Source organism: Brachionichthys hirsutus, unplaced genomic scaffold, assembly GCF_040956055.1.
Source record: "Brachionichthys hirsutus isolate HB-005 unplaced genomic scaffold, CSIRO-AGI_Bhir_v1 contig_747, whole genome shotgun sequence".
Taxonomy (NCBI): domain Eukaryota; kingdom Metazoa; phylum Chordata; class Actinopteri; order Lophiiformes; family Brachionichthyidae; genus Brachionichthys; species Brachionichthys hirsutus.
In genome coordinates this window covers 68,537-87,750 of record NW_027180339.1, presented here as the reverse complement: position 1 = coordinate 87,750, position 19,214 = coordinate 68,537, and the positions used below count along the sequence as shown (strand labels likewise).

Sequence of the window (19,214 nt, the reverse complement as noted above, 5' to 3'; positions counted from 1 at the left end):
CGACGGGTGTCTCTACCGAACATAGTTCGGTAGTTTAATTGTTTTAAAACATGATTCCTGTTATACGGTATATGTTATGTGATACCTCAATGATTGTAACAGTGATAGATAACTGTTAGCTGCTAGACTGTTTAACACACGCATGCGCAGTTAGTGCGCAGTGGAAGCGAGGTGACGGCGCGAGGCAGATAGCGCCTCTACTAATATACTTTTGTTGCATTTACAGCATTAAAGATTCACCAGTTACACTAAAGGCTGTGCCTCTGTCTTTACGTGTGTAACACATGTGTAAACAGGAAGTAGAACCCACAGCAGTGCGACCTGCGTCTGTTCAGCGGCCCTTCGCTCTGAGGAGCTGCATCATCTCCTCTCTTCTGCTTCTCAGTCTACTAACCCACCCCGAGGATTTTCTTCATGCGCTCATACACTACGTAGGAGATGCTGACAGCTGGAATGACTTTGAGAAAGTTGGGGGTGATGCCTCGGTACAGGCCGGCTACACCCTCGTGTGATATGATGTACTTGAACTGGCCCACCATGGTCAGCTTGGGTTTCCCTTCAGTAATGACTGAAAGAAAAGCAAAAGAGGTTGAGAGTTGACTCCTAGCTGGGCCATTGATTATGGAACAATATGTTAAGAACACGTCGGAATCCGTTTTACCTTGTGCCTGCATACGTGTGCGGATGAGAGCCAGGGGATAGGACGCCAGCTGTCCACAGGTACTTGAGATGGTACCACAGCCCAGGAGCACAAGAACTCCTGGATCTGCAGAGTCTAAGCAGTACCTCTGAAGCCAAGCGTTCTTCAGAGTCTTTAGATGGAGCAGGAACAGGCAGAAATAGTTTCATATGTAAAGGTGGCGAGTTGCGAAAGTAAGGTCAAACTTTAGCGGGCTATCTTTGAGCTTCTGATTTTGACTGTGGGCGGCACACACCTCGTACACGGCCAAATCGATACCAGCATAAGGAATGATGCCGACTGTATTTGGCAGGTAGCCCCTGTAGAAAGCCTGGGCTCCCTCCACCTTCAGGATCTTCCCGGCACAATCAGCCACACCCGAGTACTGTCCAGTCGTCCTCAGTGTAAGACGAGTCTTCAGCACCTACACACCAGAGTGGAGAAGCAGGGTGAGGATCGACTGTACCCCTACGGCGTCTTTGTATTTATTTACTTTATTGTGCTGCTACGTGCACCATTAGAAATAAAGTTCACTTTAAGTCTAGGCACTGAACTTAGTGCCACAGAAATACACTGCAGAATGTGAGAACTTTATGCCTTTGTCGGTCTAGGAGTGTGACGGAGTCCACAGCCCTCACCTGGCTTAGAGGAAGCCACACCTGCGGTATGAGTGCAGCCACTGTATGAATGGATGAATGCCGGCTCGTGTTGTAAAGGACAGACCCAGAAAGGCAGCAGAGATACGATGACCTTTAAACTGACCTCCATTGGGTAGATGATGGTCTGGGCAGTAGCTCCTGCCAAAGATCCAGCAATAAACCTTTCTTGTACCCTTAAAGAGCCCCCCTCTTTACTGCCCCGAATCAAGCACTTAATCTAAAGTAAAAGAAAGAATGGTTGGCGGGGAAAGACAGACGTGGGAAGGGCCCAGAGGGGGGGGGGGGGGCAATAATATGATGCATCTGTGGAGAGAATTCAACTATCCGGACATGAAAATAGGCATTATTCAAGACTGGGTAGAGTTCTGGTCTTACATGTACCATTAGGTTTATTTATAAGGATTGAGTTCTAACTATTTCTTGTCATTGATTGGTTGGAGCGCACCGACCTGTTCATAGGCCATAAACTTAATGGCCGATTCAGGAGCAATCTTGAGGACATTGATCCCATTTCCCCTCCAGAGTGAGAACACGCCTCCTTCCTTGATCATTCCCCTCAGTCCAGACCAGAGATTCATTCCTTGAGATTTAGAACCATGTACCTGAATGCAAAAACAAGTCAATCATCTGAGTACAGTGGGTACAGATACAAGCTGCCAAACTGAGCTAGTTCAACAGGAAGGGGGTGCGAGGTGAGGTCCTTTATCCGGTTCAGGTCAGTGATGGCCCTGGGCAAAAAGCAGTTTTCCAGCCTTGAGGTGCGAGCTTTAGTTTAAAGGCTCTATAGTTGGTGACAGCCCAGAACCATTCAGTTTGACCACTGATAGGGTCATTTGCTTAATTTCATTTGTTTAAATGTAACCGTTAGATAAAGAACAGCCCCATCTGGTGGGCAGCGATGTTGTGCGCTCTGAAGGTATCGTGATGCCACTAAGTCAAGAGGTGGAGCCATGAACATTATAAATAAACTTGTTCCGGGAAGCGGAAACAGTTGGTTGGAGGAAGCGCGCCGGACCAGCCGGTCCGGGCAGCGTGAGAGAAAATAGAAGCCTGGTGTCCGCCTGTTTCATTTCGGTGCGTTTGCAAATTAATATCACAATGTTAGAGACTTAATCTCTAACAACCACTCAGTTCCGAGGTGTGAATCAGCCTCGGTCATCCTCGCTGGCGGCTCAAACACTCTTAACGTCAGCTCCTCTAACCGTTTGTTTCACCGTCTCGACAGACAAAAACTCTCCGAGCACAAATGAGAAAAGCTTTGAGACAGCCCTTCACAAAAGTGTAATCGTGAACTTTGTGAAATGACCCACCTGCAGGAAGACTTTTAGACGGTCCAATGGTGCAGTGCCTGTTCGGGACACAGCGCCTGCCATCGCCCCAGCAACCAGCTGCTTCCACACCAGACCTGAGCGCCGCTCACGCTCTGAGAACTCGTCTGGCACAGTCAGATGTTCTCCGATGTCAAACATCTGTGGCACTAGGAGAAATGTAAAGGACAACTTGTACCGGTATATCTTCCAGGTGGCCTTTAATCATTTGTATTGTCGAATTCTTTGCAGGTTACAACTGAATGCATCACGTTTTCACTATAAAAAAAGAAGCAAGCTTTTTCATATGTCTTCTATCTGATCCTTTCTGTTCCAGTTTTGTTATGTCCTGATCTTTTTTCAGAATAGTTTTTATTTATTTAGTTCTATTTTATTTTTATTTTATTTTGTATTTTTATTTTTGTTTTCAGATGACAGTAATTACTGGGCAGAATGGTGGCGCAGTGATTAGCGCCGCCGCCTCACAGCAAACAGGTACTGGGTTCAATTTCCATTCTGTGTGGCGTTTTTTGTTCTCCCCGTGTCTGTGTGGCCCCGCAATGCGCTGGTGACACATCCTGGGAGTACCCCGCCTCTCGCCCGTAGTCAGAAGAGACGATTGTTTCATGTACAAGAAGATGTTATTTTATTTTACCTCTATTTATACAGGTAAGTTAATTGAGAACTAATTCTCATTTGGAACATGAGCCAATCAGAGATTGCAGACCCCGCCTCCAAAAGACTGTTGGATCTTGTGAGACAGTAAACAGGGCTTCCGGATCAGAGGGGCCAAACCTGCTCTAGCTTGCTGCTCCAGAACGGGAAAAGATACAACTACAACTGTAACATATATAAAACTAGAATGAACTATGAGTGTGCACACCAAATTTGAAGTCTCTAGCTCCAGAATTGAGGTCAGGATGGACTCCTGAAAAATGCAGATTTTTGAACAAAAATTAGCTCTCGGATCCGGATTTGGTCGAAATTAGTCATGGTCATAGACCTTTAAGGAGTACTTATGTGTGATTTTTTCAGATCCATACCGCCATGCGTTTTGAAGAAATTAAGAAAAGTGCCCTATCTCGCAATGTTAAAGAATCCTTTAAAAACATTCTAGAATCTGGATCCAGACAGACAGACAAACAGACCCAATTGCAATACCCTTGCCTCCCCTTCGGCGAGGGTAATAAAGATTCCACAAAGAAAGGCCCCCAGCCGGATTTGAACCTGCGACCTCCATCCAAAACGCAGGATGGCTGTTATCAGTCTGACTATCAGGAACTGTATCATTTCTGTCACTGAACACAGCAGACTAACATGCGATTTTAGTTTTATAGATTGGAGACGGAGCAACGAGACTGGGAATATTCACGGGATTGGAGACGGAGCAATCGGACTGGGAATATTCACGGGATTGGAGATGGAGCAATGAGACTAGGAATATTCATGGGATTGGAGACGGAGCAATCGGACTGGGAATATTCACGGGATTAAAGACGGCTCAATCAGACTGGGAATATTCACGGGATTGGAGACGGAGCAATCGGACTGGGAATATTCACGGGATTGGAGATGGAGCAATGAGACTAGGAATATTCATGGGATTGGAGACGGAGCAATCGGACTGGGAATATTCACGGGATTGAAGACGGCTCAATCAGACTGGGAATATTCACGGGATTGGAGACGGAGCAACGAGACTGGGAATATTCACGGGATTGGAGACGGAGCAATCAGACTGGGAATATTCATGGGATTGGAGACGGAGCAATGAGACTGGGAATATTCATGGGATTGGAGACGGAGCAATGAGACTGGGAATATTCATGGGATTGGAGATGGAGCAATCAGACTGGGAATATTCATGGGATTGGAGACGGAGCAATCAGACTGGGAATATTCATGGTATTGGAGACGGAGCAATCGGACTGGGAATATTCACAGGATTGGAGACGGAGCAATCAGACTGGGAATATTCATGGGATTGGAGACGGAGCAATCGGACTGGGAATATTCACGGGATTGGAGACGTAGCAATGAGACTAGGAATATTCACGGGATTGGAGACGGAGCAATCAGACTGGGAATATTGGGAATATTCACGGGATTGGAGACGGAGCAATCAGACTGGGAATATTCATGGGAATATTCATGCGATTGGAGAAGGAGCAATCGGACTGGGAATATTCACGGGATTTGAGACGGATCAATCGGACTGGGAATATTCACGGGATTGGAGACGTAGCAATGAGACTAGGAATATTCACGGGATTGGAGACGGAGCAATCAGACTGGGAATATTGGGAATATTCACGGGATTGGAGATGGATCAATCGGACTGGGAATATTCACGGGATTGGAGACGGAGCAATCGGACTAGGAATATTCACGGGACTGGAGACGGATCAATCAAACAAGAAACAGGTGGGAAATGTGGGATTTTATTGTAAAGCAGAACTTTCTGTCTAAAGAAAGGAACCAGCAGGACGACTTCAGCCTTCGTCTCGTTAACAACACAGGAAGTGATTGTGATCCGTGAACAGACAGGAAGCACTGGGGGAGGGGCGGAGTCCAGGAGGAACAAAGACACGCCCGTTTACTCCAACACCTCCGGACTCGTTAGTGTCCAAGTCCCGCCGCAGGTTCCAGGAGGACTGGAAGCAAAGGAAGGATTTCTGAGGACGGACAGCAGAGACGACTCTAGAGGCCGTCAGATGTCTCTCGTCTCAGATCACATGACACCAGGAGGACCAATAGGACAAAGGGAAAGCACAAACAACCCAGCAGCCGAAGAGTTAAAGTGTAATGATGGAGGACGTTCTAAGGACGTCGGATGAAGACAGTCTTAAAGATCCTGTTTGATGTCTCCAGAGAAGAGAGACGAGAACAATCCCCGAAATATTTAAATGACACCGTTTAGACTCTAATCAATAAGTATCGATCACTGGATCCTCGTCGCTGATATCTTTGATCGGATCGTGTTCTGGTGAAGACCCGGTGGACTCCAGTTCAAACAGGACGATGTGGGGACACCGCTCCTTGTCCCAGAACCCTGCGGAGACAGAACCAACAGAACTGAGCAGAAACGCCACAAAGCCACACCCGAACCCGATCAGTCCACCTTAAATGTCCAGGTGGACTCATTGTCTTTGTCCAACAACCTCAGATCCCTTCAGGTGAAACAGCTTCACCTTTTGTTGTGGAAAAGACACCAAAGGACAAAGACTATCTTGTCTCACAAGTCTGACAGAGAATAATCTCCCCGTGTCAGAAGGTTCTTCTACACATAGTTTCACACACGAAGACACTCACTGCGTTCATTCTGTCCTTGTCCCAACGCCCGCCGGCTGGATGACGACCTCTGGCTGGATGTCCACCTCTGGCTGGATGTCCACCTCCGGCTGCATGTCCACCTCTGGCTGCATGTCCACCTCCGGCTGCATGTCCACCTCCGGCTGCATGTCCACCTCTGGCTGCAGTCTCTTCGTGAGCTCAGCGCTGTCCTCAGAAGGTGGACGAGGTTTACCTGGATAACAAAGACGCATCAGTCCACCGCTCACAGTTGCAGGTGACGTGAACGGATGCGAGTGGACTCTGAAGCTGAAACCACCTCCTGTTTGCTTCATCAGGTCAAAGTGTCCAATCAAAGCCAGGAGACAGAGACTGGTTCTGTCTGGGTCGCTCACCTGTCCTCTGTCTGTACAGCTTGAATCCAACGGCAGCCGTGAGGACGAGAAGAACCGCTGCAGTGATGACGATGATGATGGTGGCGTTCACGTTAGTGGGTTCCTCTGGAGAGCAGAAAACAACAAGTCAGAGAACAACGTCCATGTCCCAACAGAACCGTCCTGCAGACGGACACCACCTGGTTGGTGGTCCTGCCGTCCTGTTTAGGTGGTTTCATTTCCACCTGTCCACAGGAGGACGGTCTGTGCTGCTTTCTGTCCTGATGTTGGTTCCAGTCTCAGGGAGACTCGTCCAATGTTCTAATGTTCTAGTGTGTTCTAATGTTCTGACAGAGGTTTGACTTTAAAACTAGAAACTTCTGAAAAATGAAATGGATCCAAAAGACTTTTTCTCCAACTCCAGACTGAAACCTCCGAAGCGCTGGAACGCTGCGTCCCTCTGCTGAGGCTGGACAGTCCCACAGCTCTGTGGACCTGTCCTCATGGAGAAACACAAGGTTCTGATAACATCCTGGTCCACATCAGGAATATGGGGAACGTTTTACATCCCAGCTTCTGGAGAAACGAAGGAACGTGGTGAAGAACGCTGATTCCATAAAGGAGCGTTAGAATCAACGTGTCTTCCCACGGTACTGAAGGACTTCATGTTGGACCCGTGTCCCACCCTCCTAGCTTCACGTCAACATTCACTGGGTTCTGGATCATCCTGCTAACAAGCAGATCCAGGTCCAACAGAACCTCCTCCGTGGTTCTGGATCATCCTGCTAACAAGCAGATCCAGGTCCGATCAGAACCTCCTCCGCAGTTCTGGATCGTCCTGCTAACAGATCCAGGTCCAATCAGAACCTCCTCCGCTGAGGACATGAACTGACTTTACTGACATCGTCCTGCATGAATGAAAGCCCAGTGGACATCGGACCGCCACCACACACAGAACTATCACTGATTCAAAGGCTCCCGTCTTCTGTGCAGGTACCGGGTTAGGGTTCTGGTACCGTTGTCTGGGTCCCAGGTGGTTTATTGATTATCTGAACTCTGAAGTTACACAGAAAACAGCAAACGACAATAAAAGAAACAAAACTTCTGTCCAACTCTTCAAACCCATGATCTGGACCATCAGAGAGACAGAAATGTGTCCCCACCTTCACCCCCTGATCCCAGTCTCACCCCAGTTGGTCCAGATCTTTCCCTTGTCCAGTCTGGTGACCAAGTCGTCCTTCACACCGAAGAGCTGGAACACACAGTCGTACCTCCTCCAGTCTTCAGCCGCCGCCGATGAAAGGTCCAGGTCCACACTCATCTGGAAGGTTCCGTCATGGTTGGGGAGGATCTCTCCGTGCTCCACCTCCTCATGAAGCTCCTCCCCATCCTTCCTCCAGAAGAGAGCGGCTCTGTCTGGGTAGAAACCTGTAGCGAAGCAGCTGACGGGAGAGGAAGGAGTCTTCTGGAGGAGAAACACTGAGGGGAGCTCTGGAGGAGGAGACAAAGACACGTTAGAGAGGGGAGATCTGGAGGAGGAGACAAAGACACGTTAGAGAGGGGGAGCTCTGGAGGAGGAGACAAAGACACGTTAGAGAGGGGAGCTCTGGAGGAGGAGACAATGACACGTTAGAGAGGGGAGCTCTGGAGGAGGAGACAAAGACACGTTATAGAGGGGAGCACTGGAGGAGGAGACAAAGACACGTTAGAGAGGGGAGCTCTGGAGGAGGAGACAAAGACACGTTAGAGAGGGGAGCTCTGGAGGAGGAGACAAAGACACGTTAGAGAGGGGAGCTCTGGAGGAGGAGACAAAGACACGTTAGAGAGGGGAGATCTGGAGGAGGAGACAAAGACACGTTAGAGAGGAGAGATCTGGAGGAGGAGACAGACACGTTATAGAGGGGAGCTCTGGAGGAGGAGACAGACACGTTATAGAGGGGAGCTCTGGAGGAGGAGACAAAGACACGTTAGAGAGGGGAGATCTGGAGGAGGAGACAAAGACACGTTAGAGAGGGGAGATCTGGAGGAGGAGACAAAGACACGTTAGAGAGGAGAGATCTGGAGGAGGAGACAAAGACACATTATAGAAGGGAGCTCTGGAGGAGACAAAGACACGTTATAGAAGGGAGATCTGGAGGAGGAGACAAAGACACGTTGGAGAGGGGAGATTTGGAGGAGGAGACAAAGACACGTTAGAGAGGGGAGATCTGGAGGAGGAGACAAAGACACGTTAGAGAGGAGAGATCTGGAGGAGGAGACAAAGACACGTTATAGAGGGGAGCACTGGAGGAGGAGACAAAGACACGTTATTGAGGGGAGCTCTGGAGGAGGAGACAAAGACACGTTAGAGAGGGGAGCTCTGGAGGAGGAGACAAAGATACGTTAGAGAGGGGAGCTCTGGAGGAGGAGACAGACACGTTAGAGAGGGGAGCTCTGGAGGAGGAGACAAAGACACGTTAGAGAGGGGAGATCTGGAGGAGGAGACAAAGACACGTTAGAGAGGGGAGCTCTGGAGGAGGAGACAAAGACACGTTAGAGAGGGGAGATCTGGAGGAGGAGACAAAGACACGTTATAGAGGGGAGCACTGGAGGAGGAGACAAAGACACGTTATTGAGGGGAGCTCTGGAGGAGGAGACAAAGACACGTTAGAGAGGGGAGCTCTGGAGGAGGAGACAAAGATACGTTAGAGAGGGGAGCTCTGGAGGAGGAGACAGACACGTTAGAGAGGGGAGCTCTGGAGGAGGAGACAAAGACACGTTAGAGAGGGGAGATCTGGAGGAGGAGACAAAGACACGTTAGAGAGGGGAGCTCTGGAGGAGGAGACAAAGACACGTTAGAGAGGGGAGATCTGGAGGAGGAGACAAAGACACGTTAGAGAGGGGAGCTCTGGAGGAGGAGACAAAGACACGTTAGAGAGGGGAGCTCTGGAGGAGGAGACAAAGACACGTTAGAGAGGGGAGCTCTGGAGGAGGAGACAAAGACACGTCATCAGGAGTCACTGTTGTCGCCAGAGACACTGAAACAACGCAAATAAACCTCAGAGGAGAGGAGGCGACAAAAGAAGGGAGGAGCAGAGGAGAAGAAGACTGAAGGAGAGAGAAGGAGGACAGAGAGGTAAAGGACAGAGTGTGTCTCTGTGTGTGGGTCAGAAACAGCAGAGGAACATGAAGGTTGTTGGTTTGAAACTCCACCAGGTGATGTGCTTCTACCTGTTCTCAGCAGAGAGCTCCTCCCATACTCCAGATACTTCCTCCCCCACTCAGGACACACCTGGGTGAAGTAATACTTCAAGTATTCCATCTTAGCTCTATCATGATCCCATCTGTGTTTGGTGATGACAGCCTGAGGACTGGGAGCGATCCATGTCTCCGTCTTCAGGTCCAGGACGATGAAGTCTTCTCCATTATAACCGAACTGCTGAAAACCAGTGACCTCTCCAGTCTCATCGTCCCACTCACAGCCGTACATCCGCTGGACAATGTGGACACCTGAGAGAGAGACAGACTCCAGTCATCGACCTGGTCCTCACTGGACCCAGCAGAACCAGCAGAACCAGCAGAACCAGTCTGTGTCCCGGAGCTTTAGAAACCCAGCAGTGATGCAAAAGGGTTCCTGCAGAGGTGTGTGTGTGTGTGTGTGTGTGTGTGTGTGTGTGTGTTTACTTCCTACAGCATGAACACAACATTTAATAAACACAAACAAACCTTCTGATTGGTTGAAGCGCTTCCTTAAAGTTTCCATGTTGAATTTGGACTGTTCTTGGTACCCCACACCGTTCCTCGTCTGTTGGGTCCAGTACTCTGGATCCTCTGCTGTGACTTTGTCCATCCAGTCCTGTTTGGGTTCTGCTCTCTTGGTCTTACTGTCATAGTGAATCATCTGGACGTCATCGATCAAACCAACGGACACAAACTCCGGGAAGTTTGAGACTCCAGAAGACGCCGTGTCGAAATACTTCAAAGAGTGAGTCTCTGAAAGAAAAAACAGAATCACGATCTGAAGGTTGAACCTGTTTCCACCTGATGACATCACTTCCTGCTCTCCACTCACACCTGAACCTGTGACCGATGACAACTTCTGGTTCTGATCACAGGTTTGAACTCTGAGGCTCCTGCAGCTGAAACCCAGCAGAACTTCTTCTTCTCTGGTTTCACAAAGTCGCGCTGGTCATTTTCCACCATCAGCTGATAACTGGCATCATTTTCAAGGCCAGATGTCAGAGAGTTTGTGAATTAAAACGGTTTGACCCTAAAGATTTGGGTTTCAGCACCACAACAAATAAAGGTGTGACCCGGTCCCGAAACACCGTCAGGTCCTGATGGGCAGAACCTGCAGAACCCAAAACCTGTTTCACTCACAACAGATTTTGTGATGAATATTTCTCATTAATATTGATACATTTAATATTTGAAGGACACGGTTCTATATAAGAAAGAACGCCAGTCTAACACCAGTTATAACACCAGTCAGCAGTTATTACAGCAGTTACAATGCCAGTTATAACACCAGTTATAACAGCAGTTATAATATCCGTTACAGTCTGGATTCAGAGCGGATTCTGATCCTCTGACGTTCCAACATTCCCTCCATCATCAGCTGACGTCTCTTCCTTCTCGTCCTGGTTCTAACAGTTGGTTCTGTTCAGGTATCAACAGGAAGGTTCTCTGATTTGTTCTCTTTGAGTTCTGACACTTCCATTGTTGTTCTCCTCAGAACCTCCGCCGTCGTCTGAAGACGTGGACATCCTGTTTCTGTGTCACGTCCAGAATGCTGAACAAATCCGTCCCCTGCTCATAGTTCGGTGTGGAAACCGTGCGGTCCAGTCCATGCTGGGTTCTGAGGCTGACACGGGTCAGAACCCATCCAAACGGATCAGGACATTTGTCAGCTGGAGAATAAAGCTGTCCACTCTCTGGTGGACAAACTCTATCATGAAGACGCAGCTTGGAAACCATCTCTAAACCGGTTTGTTGTTGGACCTCAGCAGAACCACCGACCGACACCAGCACACCTCCGTCATCAGGTCTGATGTCCGTCTGAGCCGGAGGTTCTGAACCCATCAAATTAAAGAGGACAAAGAAGGAAGAACTACCTTTGTCCTCCTGTCCCAGTTTGACCTGAAGTAAATGGACTTTACAGGAAGAACTTTAAGATGACGGGTCGGTACCGTTTGGACATTTCTAGACTCCTAACATTTCAGGAAGTCCAACAACAGAACCGTCAACCCAGACAGCAGGATAGAAACTCACCTCCCACCGCCCCAGGTACACCTGTACCCAGAACCAGAACCAGAACCAGAACCGAGGTCTTCATCGTGAACTGTCCCATCTGCAGCTCAAACAACAGAACAGCCACAAGATTCTTTAAAGCTTCCAGTCCGACCATCAAGGGTGAAGTGAGGACAAAACCCGAGAGGAGCGGACTTCCCCGTCCGTCTGAGCCAATCAGAATTTAGTCTGAGCGATGACGTCGCTTGTTACTCGGCAGAACTGTCACAGGTTGTGAATCAAAAGCGAAAGTAGAATGGATCTTATTTTAAGCTGCGTCAGAGTCTTTGTTTGAGCGTCTCAGCAGGTTCTGAGTTCTGGACGCTGAAAACCTCTGGACCGACAGAAACGTGAGCCGCTGTTGATGTTTGATCCGGATGCTGCTCCGCTTTCTGCTCCACTTTCACTGCGCTCATGTTCCTGGTAGAGTCAATGGGGAGGGGATAGGCATAGGCGGAACTAGGCGGTTGCCTAGGGCGCCACCAGCTGGAGGGGGCGCCACTCCAAGCCTCGAAAAAAAATTATATATAAAAAAAAAAAAATGAAAATAAACTAATAATAGTTATAATTTATTGCCCCAACGGGCGCCCTTTCCTCATGCTCTGCCTAGAAAATAAAAAACAAACAAATACAGAAAAAATTAAAAACAACACCCCCCCTCGTTGTTTGTCATTCTTGGTATGACCTGAAACACAATGCCTTGACCGTCCAAGGAGAGGGGGGGGGCGATTTATCAGTGCGCACCTCAGCTAGACCGAGACAGTTGCTGCTGCAGCATACCTGTCAACCAGTACGTTTTTGCCGTACAAAGAACGGTTTTTATGCATTCTAAGACGTGCACGGCGTAGAAGAACATCTGTACGGGAAAACGCAAATTCGTAGCGTCCGTCAGACGCTGAAACAAGGACGAGATGGGTCTCAGAACAAGCTTCTATTAATCGGTAACCCCGCCGCTAACAGAACAGATATCCTCTCCCGTCTCTCTCACCGCCTCCACGCTCACACACACACCGCCCCTCCTCCCTGGATGCCTTCACTGACTCTCTGCAGAGTAGGAATTACGAACACGAACACGAACTGTTACAGTCCCATCCGGTCTGCACCGAATATCAAGAAACGTGAAAAACATGTTTCCCAATCACAAGCCAGCAAAGGTTTGTATTTTCTGTCCCTGTTTGAAATTTAAATTACAAGCATCATTGATCGATACTTAAGTTTGGTTTACAAAAATAAAAATGCTAACGATTTTCCCCCCCGAAATATCTGTTTCTTATTTAAAAAATTAAATTACAAGCATTATTAATGGATATTTTAGTTTAGTTAAAATATCAAAATTAAACTGTATCCTAATTAATAATGTCCAACTATGTACATAAATAAACGCATTTGAAAAAAAATATATGGTGTAAGGTTATTTTGTATTTTGTAAGGAAGAAATCAACGGTTTGTAAGGCCATGGAGCCTTGGAGGTTGACAGGTATGCTGCAGAGAGGAGCTTCTCCAAACTAAAGCTTATAAAAACTGACCTGAGATCCACGATGTCACAAGAGCGTCTCAATGGACTTGCTTTAATAAGCATAAATCATGAGCTTTCAAGACAGGTATCATTTGATGATACCACCGATGCCTTTGCCGCAAGGAAGTCCAGACGTGTAAAATTTTAAATGTAAGCTATCATGCAAAATTATTTGCTATGTATCTGTTTTGCATTGTTTGTGTGGAAGCTGTCAGGACTTTTAATTTCCTCTTAATCTGAACAGTAACCCTGTTTTATTTCTGTTTATTTATTTTATTTTATTATTTGTATTGTATAGCGTGTGCTTGTTGTTTTGAAGAATAATTTAACTTTTAAGGTCCGTCATATGGCTGTTGTTATTAATGTTTTATATATATAATGTTTGCTGTGTATGGGGGGGGGGGCGCAAAGTCATAATCTCACCTAGGGCACCAAAATGGCTAGGGCTATGGCTCTGCAATGCGGAATAATAAAAGTCCCACCTTGAGTTCTTCAGCTGAGACAACAGAACCCATGATCCGAACAGGGTCCATCTTTACCTGACAGGTTCTGCTGTTGGTGACGTCGAGGCTCGACCTGCTGGTCGTTACCTGAGCTCATCATTTAGCTTCAGTAAGGAAGTAAATGTTATTTATATATTATATATTATTCATAGATCACCTTCACAGACAACACGCCACAAAGTGGCTGGCCTAACTCTGAAGTTTAACCTAGATAGAAGGCCAAAAAAAAACACCCTTTGAGTTCTGACACTTCCATTGTTGTTCTCCTCAGAACCTCCGCCGTCGTCTGAAGACGTTGGACATCCTGTTTCTGTGTCACGTCCAGAATGCTGAACAAATCCGTCCCCTGCTCATAGTTCGGTGTGGAAACCGTGCGGTCCAGTCCATGCTGGGTTCTGAGGCTGACACGGGTCAGAACCCATCCAAACGGATCAGGACATTTGTCAGCTGGAGAATAAAGCTGTCCACTCTCTGGTGGACAAACTCTATCATAAAGACGCAGCTTGGAAACCATCTCTAAACCGGTTTGTTGTTGGACCTCAGCAGAACCACCGACCGACACCAGCACACCTCCGTCATCAGGTCTGATGTCCGTCTGAGCCGGAGGTTCTGAACCCATCAAATTAAAGAGGACAAAGAAGGAAGAACTACCTTTGTCCTCCTGTCCCAGTTTGACCTGAAGTAAGTGGACTTTACAGGAAGAACTTTAAGATGACGGGTCGGTACCGTTTGGACATTTCTAGACTCCTAACATTTCAGGAAGTCCAACAACAGAACCGTCAACCCAGACAGCAGGATAGAAACTCACCTCCCACCGCCCCAGGTACACCTGTACCCAGAACCAGAACCAGAACCAGAACCGAGGTCTTCATCGTGAACTGTCCCATCTGCAGCTCAAACAACAGAACAGCCACAAGATTCTTTAAAGCTTCCAGTCCGACCATCAAGGGTGAAGTGAGGACAAAACACGAGAGGAGCGGACTTCCCCGTCCGTCTGAGCCAATCAGAATTTAGTCTGAGCGATGACGTCGCTTGTTACTCGGCAGAACTGTCACAGGTTGTGAATCAAAAGCGAAAGTAGAATGGATCTTATTTTAAGCTGCGTCAGAGTCTTTGTTTGAGCGTCTCAGCAGGTTCTGAGTTCTGGACGCTGAAAACTTCTGGACCGACAGAAACGTGAGCCGCTGTTGATGTTTGATCCGGATGCTGCTCCGCTTTCTGCTCCACTTTCACTGCGCTCATGTTCCTGGTAGAGTCAATGCAGAATAATAAAAGTCCCACCTTGAGTTCTTCAGCTGAGACAACAGAACCCATGATCCGAACAGGGTCCATCTTTACCTGACAGGTTCTGCTGTTGGTGACGTCGAGGCTCGACCTGCTGGTCGTTACCTGAGCTCATCATTTAGCTTCAGTAAGGAAGTAAATGTTATTTATATATTATATATTATTCATGGATCACCTTCACAGACAACAAGCCACAAAGCGGCTGGCCTAACTCTGAAGTTTAACCTAGATAGAAGGCCAAAAAAAAACACCCTGTGGAGACTGAATACTGGACTATTGAATAATAATGCGTTCAAAGCCGAAATGGCAGAGGAACTGAAGACCTATTTGGAATTCAACGATAATGGAACAGTTAATCCTGCAATCCTGTGGGATGCTGCTAAAGCATATCTTAGGGGGAAAATCACAGCCAAATGTGTGAGGCTGAAGAGGCTAAGAGACAAGAAATTAGCAGACTTGCAGGCGCAACTAAAAAATCTGGAACAACTGCATAGTATCAATAAGGATCCTTCGACACTGGAGCAAATGAGGCCAATTAAACAGGACATTGATAAGATCCTTAGTGAGGAAATTGAAAAAAAAGCTAAGATTTATGAAACAGCGACATTATGAGGCGGGATCTAAAGCATCTAGATTACTTGCATGGAAACTTAGGAAGCAGCGAGATGAAAATTCAATCCACAAAATCAAGGATCCTGTAACAAACAAGTCATATGATAAACTGGAGGGAATCCATAAGGCATTTGAAAAATATTATCAATCTCTATACACACAACCAGATAAGCCAGATGACTCTTCAATTCAGCAATTTTTAGCTTTATTAGATTTACCCTCTATAGGAAATGATCAAAACAATACATTGGTTCGTGAAATAACAATAGAGGAGATTGATGGTGGAATTTTGGGTCTCAGTGCCAATAAATCACCAGGCTGTGATGGGTTCCCTCCAGAATGGTACAAAGGCATGAGAGAAATGTTACTTCCTCTGCTGAAAGCCTCCTTCAACCACACCCTGAACTGTTGACTCCGCCCACCATCATGGAGTGAAGCATTTATATCAGTAATACCAAAGGAGGGGAAGGATAAAATGGACTGTAAAGCATATAGACCAATTAGTGTGCTGAATGTAGACTATAAATTATACGCAGCTATTTTAGCCAACAGACTGAACACAATAATGGTCGTTAATCGATGAGGACCAGACAGGCTTCATGAGTAACAGGCAAACACGACAATATACGGCGAAAGTCAAGCGCAGTCCTTCTCAGCCTTGATGCGGAGAAGGCTTTCGATTCAGTGGGATGGGACTTCTTATTTCAAGTTATGAAAAGATTTTTATTTTGTGATTTGTTTATAGGAACACTCTACTCCTCACCAACAGCAAGGATAAAGATTAATGGCTGTCTCTCAAACCGTATAAAAATACAGCGAGGATGTAGACAGGGCTGCGCTTTAATTTTTTTATCGAGCCACTGGCACAGAAAATAAGAGAGAACCCTGCTCTGCAGGGCATAACCACAGGGAATGTCAGAAACAAAATGTTTCTGTACGCAGATGACGTTATGGTAACACTTCAAAACCCTGAATCCAGCATTCCATTATTACTGAACACTCTGGAGATGTACGGGAAATACTCGGGCTACAGACTTAATGTCCAGAAACACAACTGTTACCTTTTTATTTTGTCCCTTCAAGACAACTAAGAGGCAGATATAAATTAAATTGGTCACAACAACAAATTAAATACCTAGGGGTGTTCCTAACAAAGGATCTCTCACAGATGTTTGATGTTAATTATAAACATATTAACATGGAAGTTTATGATGATCTGGGCAGGTGGGGCTTGCTCCCTCTGGACCTGGGCTCCAGAATTCGGACTGTTAAAATGAATGTTCTCCCTAGACTGTTATATTTATTCACAGCTCTGCCAATTGAGATCCCAGTTAAGCAATTTAGGGAGTGGGACAGACACATTTCAAGATTTGTTTGGAATGACAAAAAGCCAAGAGTGAGATATTCGACACTGCAGCAGCCGGTGGAGAGGGGGGGGGGGGGGCATGAGTCTACCTTGTCTAAAGGATTACTATCTGTCAGCTCAACTGAGGCCCCTGGTGTGTTGGTGCAACCCAGCCTACGAGGCCAGATGGAAGGACATGGAACTGTCTTTAACAAACCTACCAGTTCAGTCTGTATTGGGCTGCCCAAGCAAATCCATTGAAGTACAACAATTTGGGAATCAATGTGTTAATTTCTCTTTGAAAATATGGTCAGGGGTGGTGAAAAGATTTAAGCTCCACAGAGAGATTGGACTTCTGAGCTGGCCGGCGTTTCATCCACACTTCCTCCCAGCAGTAATGGACCACAGGTTCAAACAATGGACCGAGCAAGGCATCACTGCCTTCTGTTCGATCGTAAAGGAAGGAAGGCTAATGAGTTTTAATGATCTATGCCGGACTTATGAGATGGAGAAAGAGGATTTTTACAGATATTTACAGATCCGCCACTTTTTCCATAATGAAATACGAGCTTCTGTCAATATAGAACCATCAAAGGCAACACAATTATTCATCGATGCTTATAGTTCAAAGGGTACTAGAGGCATTGTTGGTCAGTTGTATAAAGGAATTAATCTCATGAATAATAATACAACGACATATATAAAACAGCGATGGGAAAAAGAAGCCAACATTATTATATCTGATGAAATGTGGCTTCAAATATGGCATACTCAAACTTCATCCACAGATTCCTTTTTTTGGAGAGATTTTTGTTGGAAGAATATTATTTGTTTTTTTATTACCCCTCACCAGAAAACAAAATCGAGCGGGTTGCAGTATTCCTGTTGGAGGGAGTGTGGAGCAGACACTGCCAATTTTGTACACGTATTTTGGTCCTGCCCACTCCTCCAGCCCTTCTGGAGAAGTGTGGAACATTTATTCTTTGAAACTTTTGGAATATTATTTAAATCCTCCTTTATTTTTCTATACCTCGGGAAATTACCAGACGGGCTCAGAAAGACAGATGAGTATCTTCTGAAGATTTTTATGGCCGCAAGTAAGAAAGCAATAACTAAATGCTGGCTCCAGAAAAACCCTCCTACTATCAAATTATTTCAAAATATTATTAACTCTGTCTGTAATATGGAGAAAATGACCTTCGCTCTCCGCCTACAGAAGGAGACGGGGGATAAACTTTGGGAAAAATGGGACTGCTATATCTTTAAGACCCGCGTTGAATGACTGTTTTGAATTGTACCTGATATGTTTCCTATCATTTTTATATATTGTGTATCATATTGTTGTAGCGACCTTGCCCTCACCTGTTCTATGGTTTTTTTGTTGTTGTTGTTGTTGTTGTTGTTACTGTTGTTGTGTATATGTAATAAAAAATGTCAAAGTCTAAAAAAAATAAAAAAAAATAAACAAGCCACAAAGTGCTTCACAAGGAGAAGACAGCCTCCACGTGGCCTCCACTGTACCGAGTCTTGAGAAGATGAGTGTGTGGATTACTTTCTCCAGGTCTGACCGTTGTAGCATGTGCTTTACTTTTGTAATCAATAGTTGGTGAAAGAAGCACGATCGATCAGTAGAATTGATGTGTGAGGTGAAGTCCAGATTGTGATCAAATATAACTCCCACGTTTTTTGCAGTGGGTTTGAGGTTGTGTGATAGTGGACCAAGTACTGAAGGACAGAAGGGGTCAGGGGGGTTAAATAGAATGATTTCTGATTTGGAGTTATTTAATTGAAGGTTAAAAACAGCAGCTAGGCTTGCTGGGTCACCAGGTCTCAGGGGAAGGTATATCTGTGTGTCGTCTGCATAACAATGAAAGGAGACGTTATGCCGCCGGATGATCTGGCCCAGCGGAAGCATGTAAATTGAGAATAAAATTGGGCCTAAAATCGAACCTTGCGGTGCACCACAGCTAATGAGTGCTTTAGAGGAAACAAAGTTATCTATGGTGACTGCAAAAGTTCTTTTAAAAAGATACGATTCAAACCAGCTTAGTGCCTTGTCCGTGATCCCAACCCATGTATTTAAACGATCAATTACAATCACATGGTCCACTGTATCAAAAGCTGTGCTTAAATCTAAAAGAATTAAGACGGCACTGTCCCACGTCAACAGCTAAAAGAAGGTCGTTTGATACTTTGAGAAGTGCCGTTTCTGTACTGTGCCGTGCTCTAAAACCAGACTGAAACTCCTCAAATATATTATTATGACACATAAAATCTAAAAGCTGCGTTAAAACCACTTTCTAAAATTTTAGATAAGAAAGAAAGCTTTGATATAGGCCTAAAATTGCTTAAAACATTATTGTACTACTACTACTG

The 19,214-nt window shown here is 46.1% G+C and overlaps 2 protein-coding genes across 2 annotated transcripts; both read right to left on the bottom strand.

Annotated features, from left to right (window-relative positions):
• Nucleotides 1–389: 389 nt before the first annotated feature.
• On the bottom strand, nucleotides 390–2,807 carry LOC137913688 (mitochondrial adenyl nucleotide antiporter SLC25A23-like). The gene is made up of 6 exons (XM_068757322.1): nucleotides 2,649–2,807; nucleotides 1,788–1,940; nucleotides 1,442–1,555; nucleotides 936–1,103; nucleotides 662–812; nucleotides 390–568 (listed from the first exon to the last, which is right to left on the bottom strand). The coding sequence occupies exons 1-6, from the start codon at nucleotides 2,805–2,807 to the stop codon at nucleotides 390–392; spliced, it is 924 nt and encodes a 307-aa protein (XP_068613423.1).
• Nucleotides 2,808–5,070: 2,263 nt separating this feature from the next.
• LOC137913696 (major histocompatibility complex class I-related gene protein-like) lies at nucleotides 5,071–11,624 on the bottom strand. Its single transcript, XM_068757331.1, has 7 exons — nucleotides 11,561–11,624; nucleotides 10,016–10,282; nucleotides 9,521–9,799; nucleotides 7,499–7,801; nucleotides 6,332–6,436; nucleotides 5,958–6,171; nucleotides 5,071–5,697 (listed from the first exon to the last, which is right to left on the bottom strand). The coding sequence occupies exons 1-6, from the start codon at nucleotides 11,622–11,624 to the stop codon at nucleotides 5,963–5,965; spliced, it is 1,227 nt and encodes a 408-aa protein (XP_068613432.1). The 3' UTR covers nucleotides 5,071–5,697; nucleotides 5,958–5,962.
• Between the last annotated feature and the right edge of the window lie 7,590 nt (nucleotides 11,625–19,214).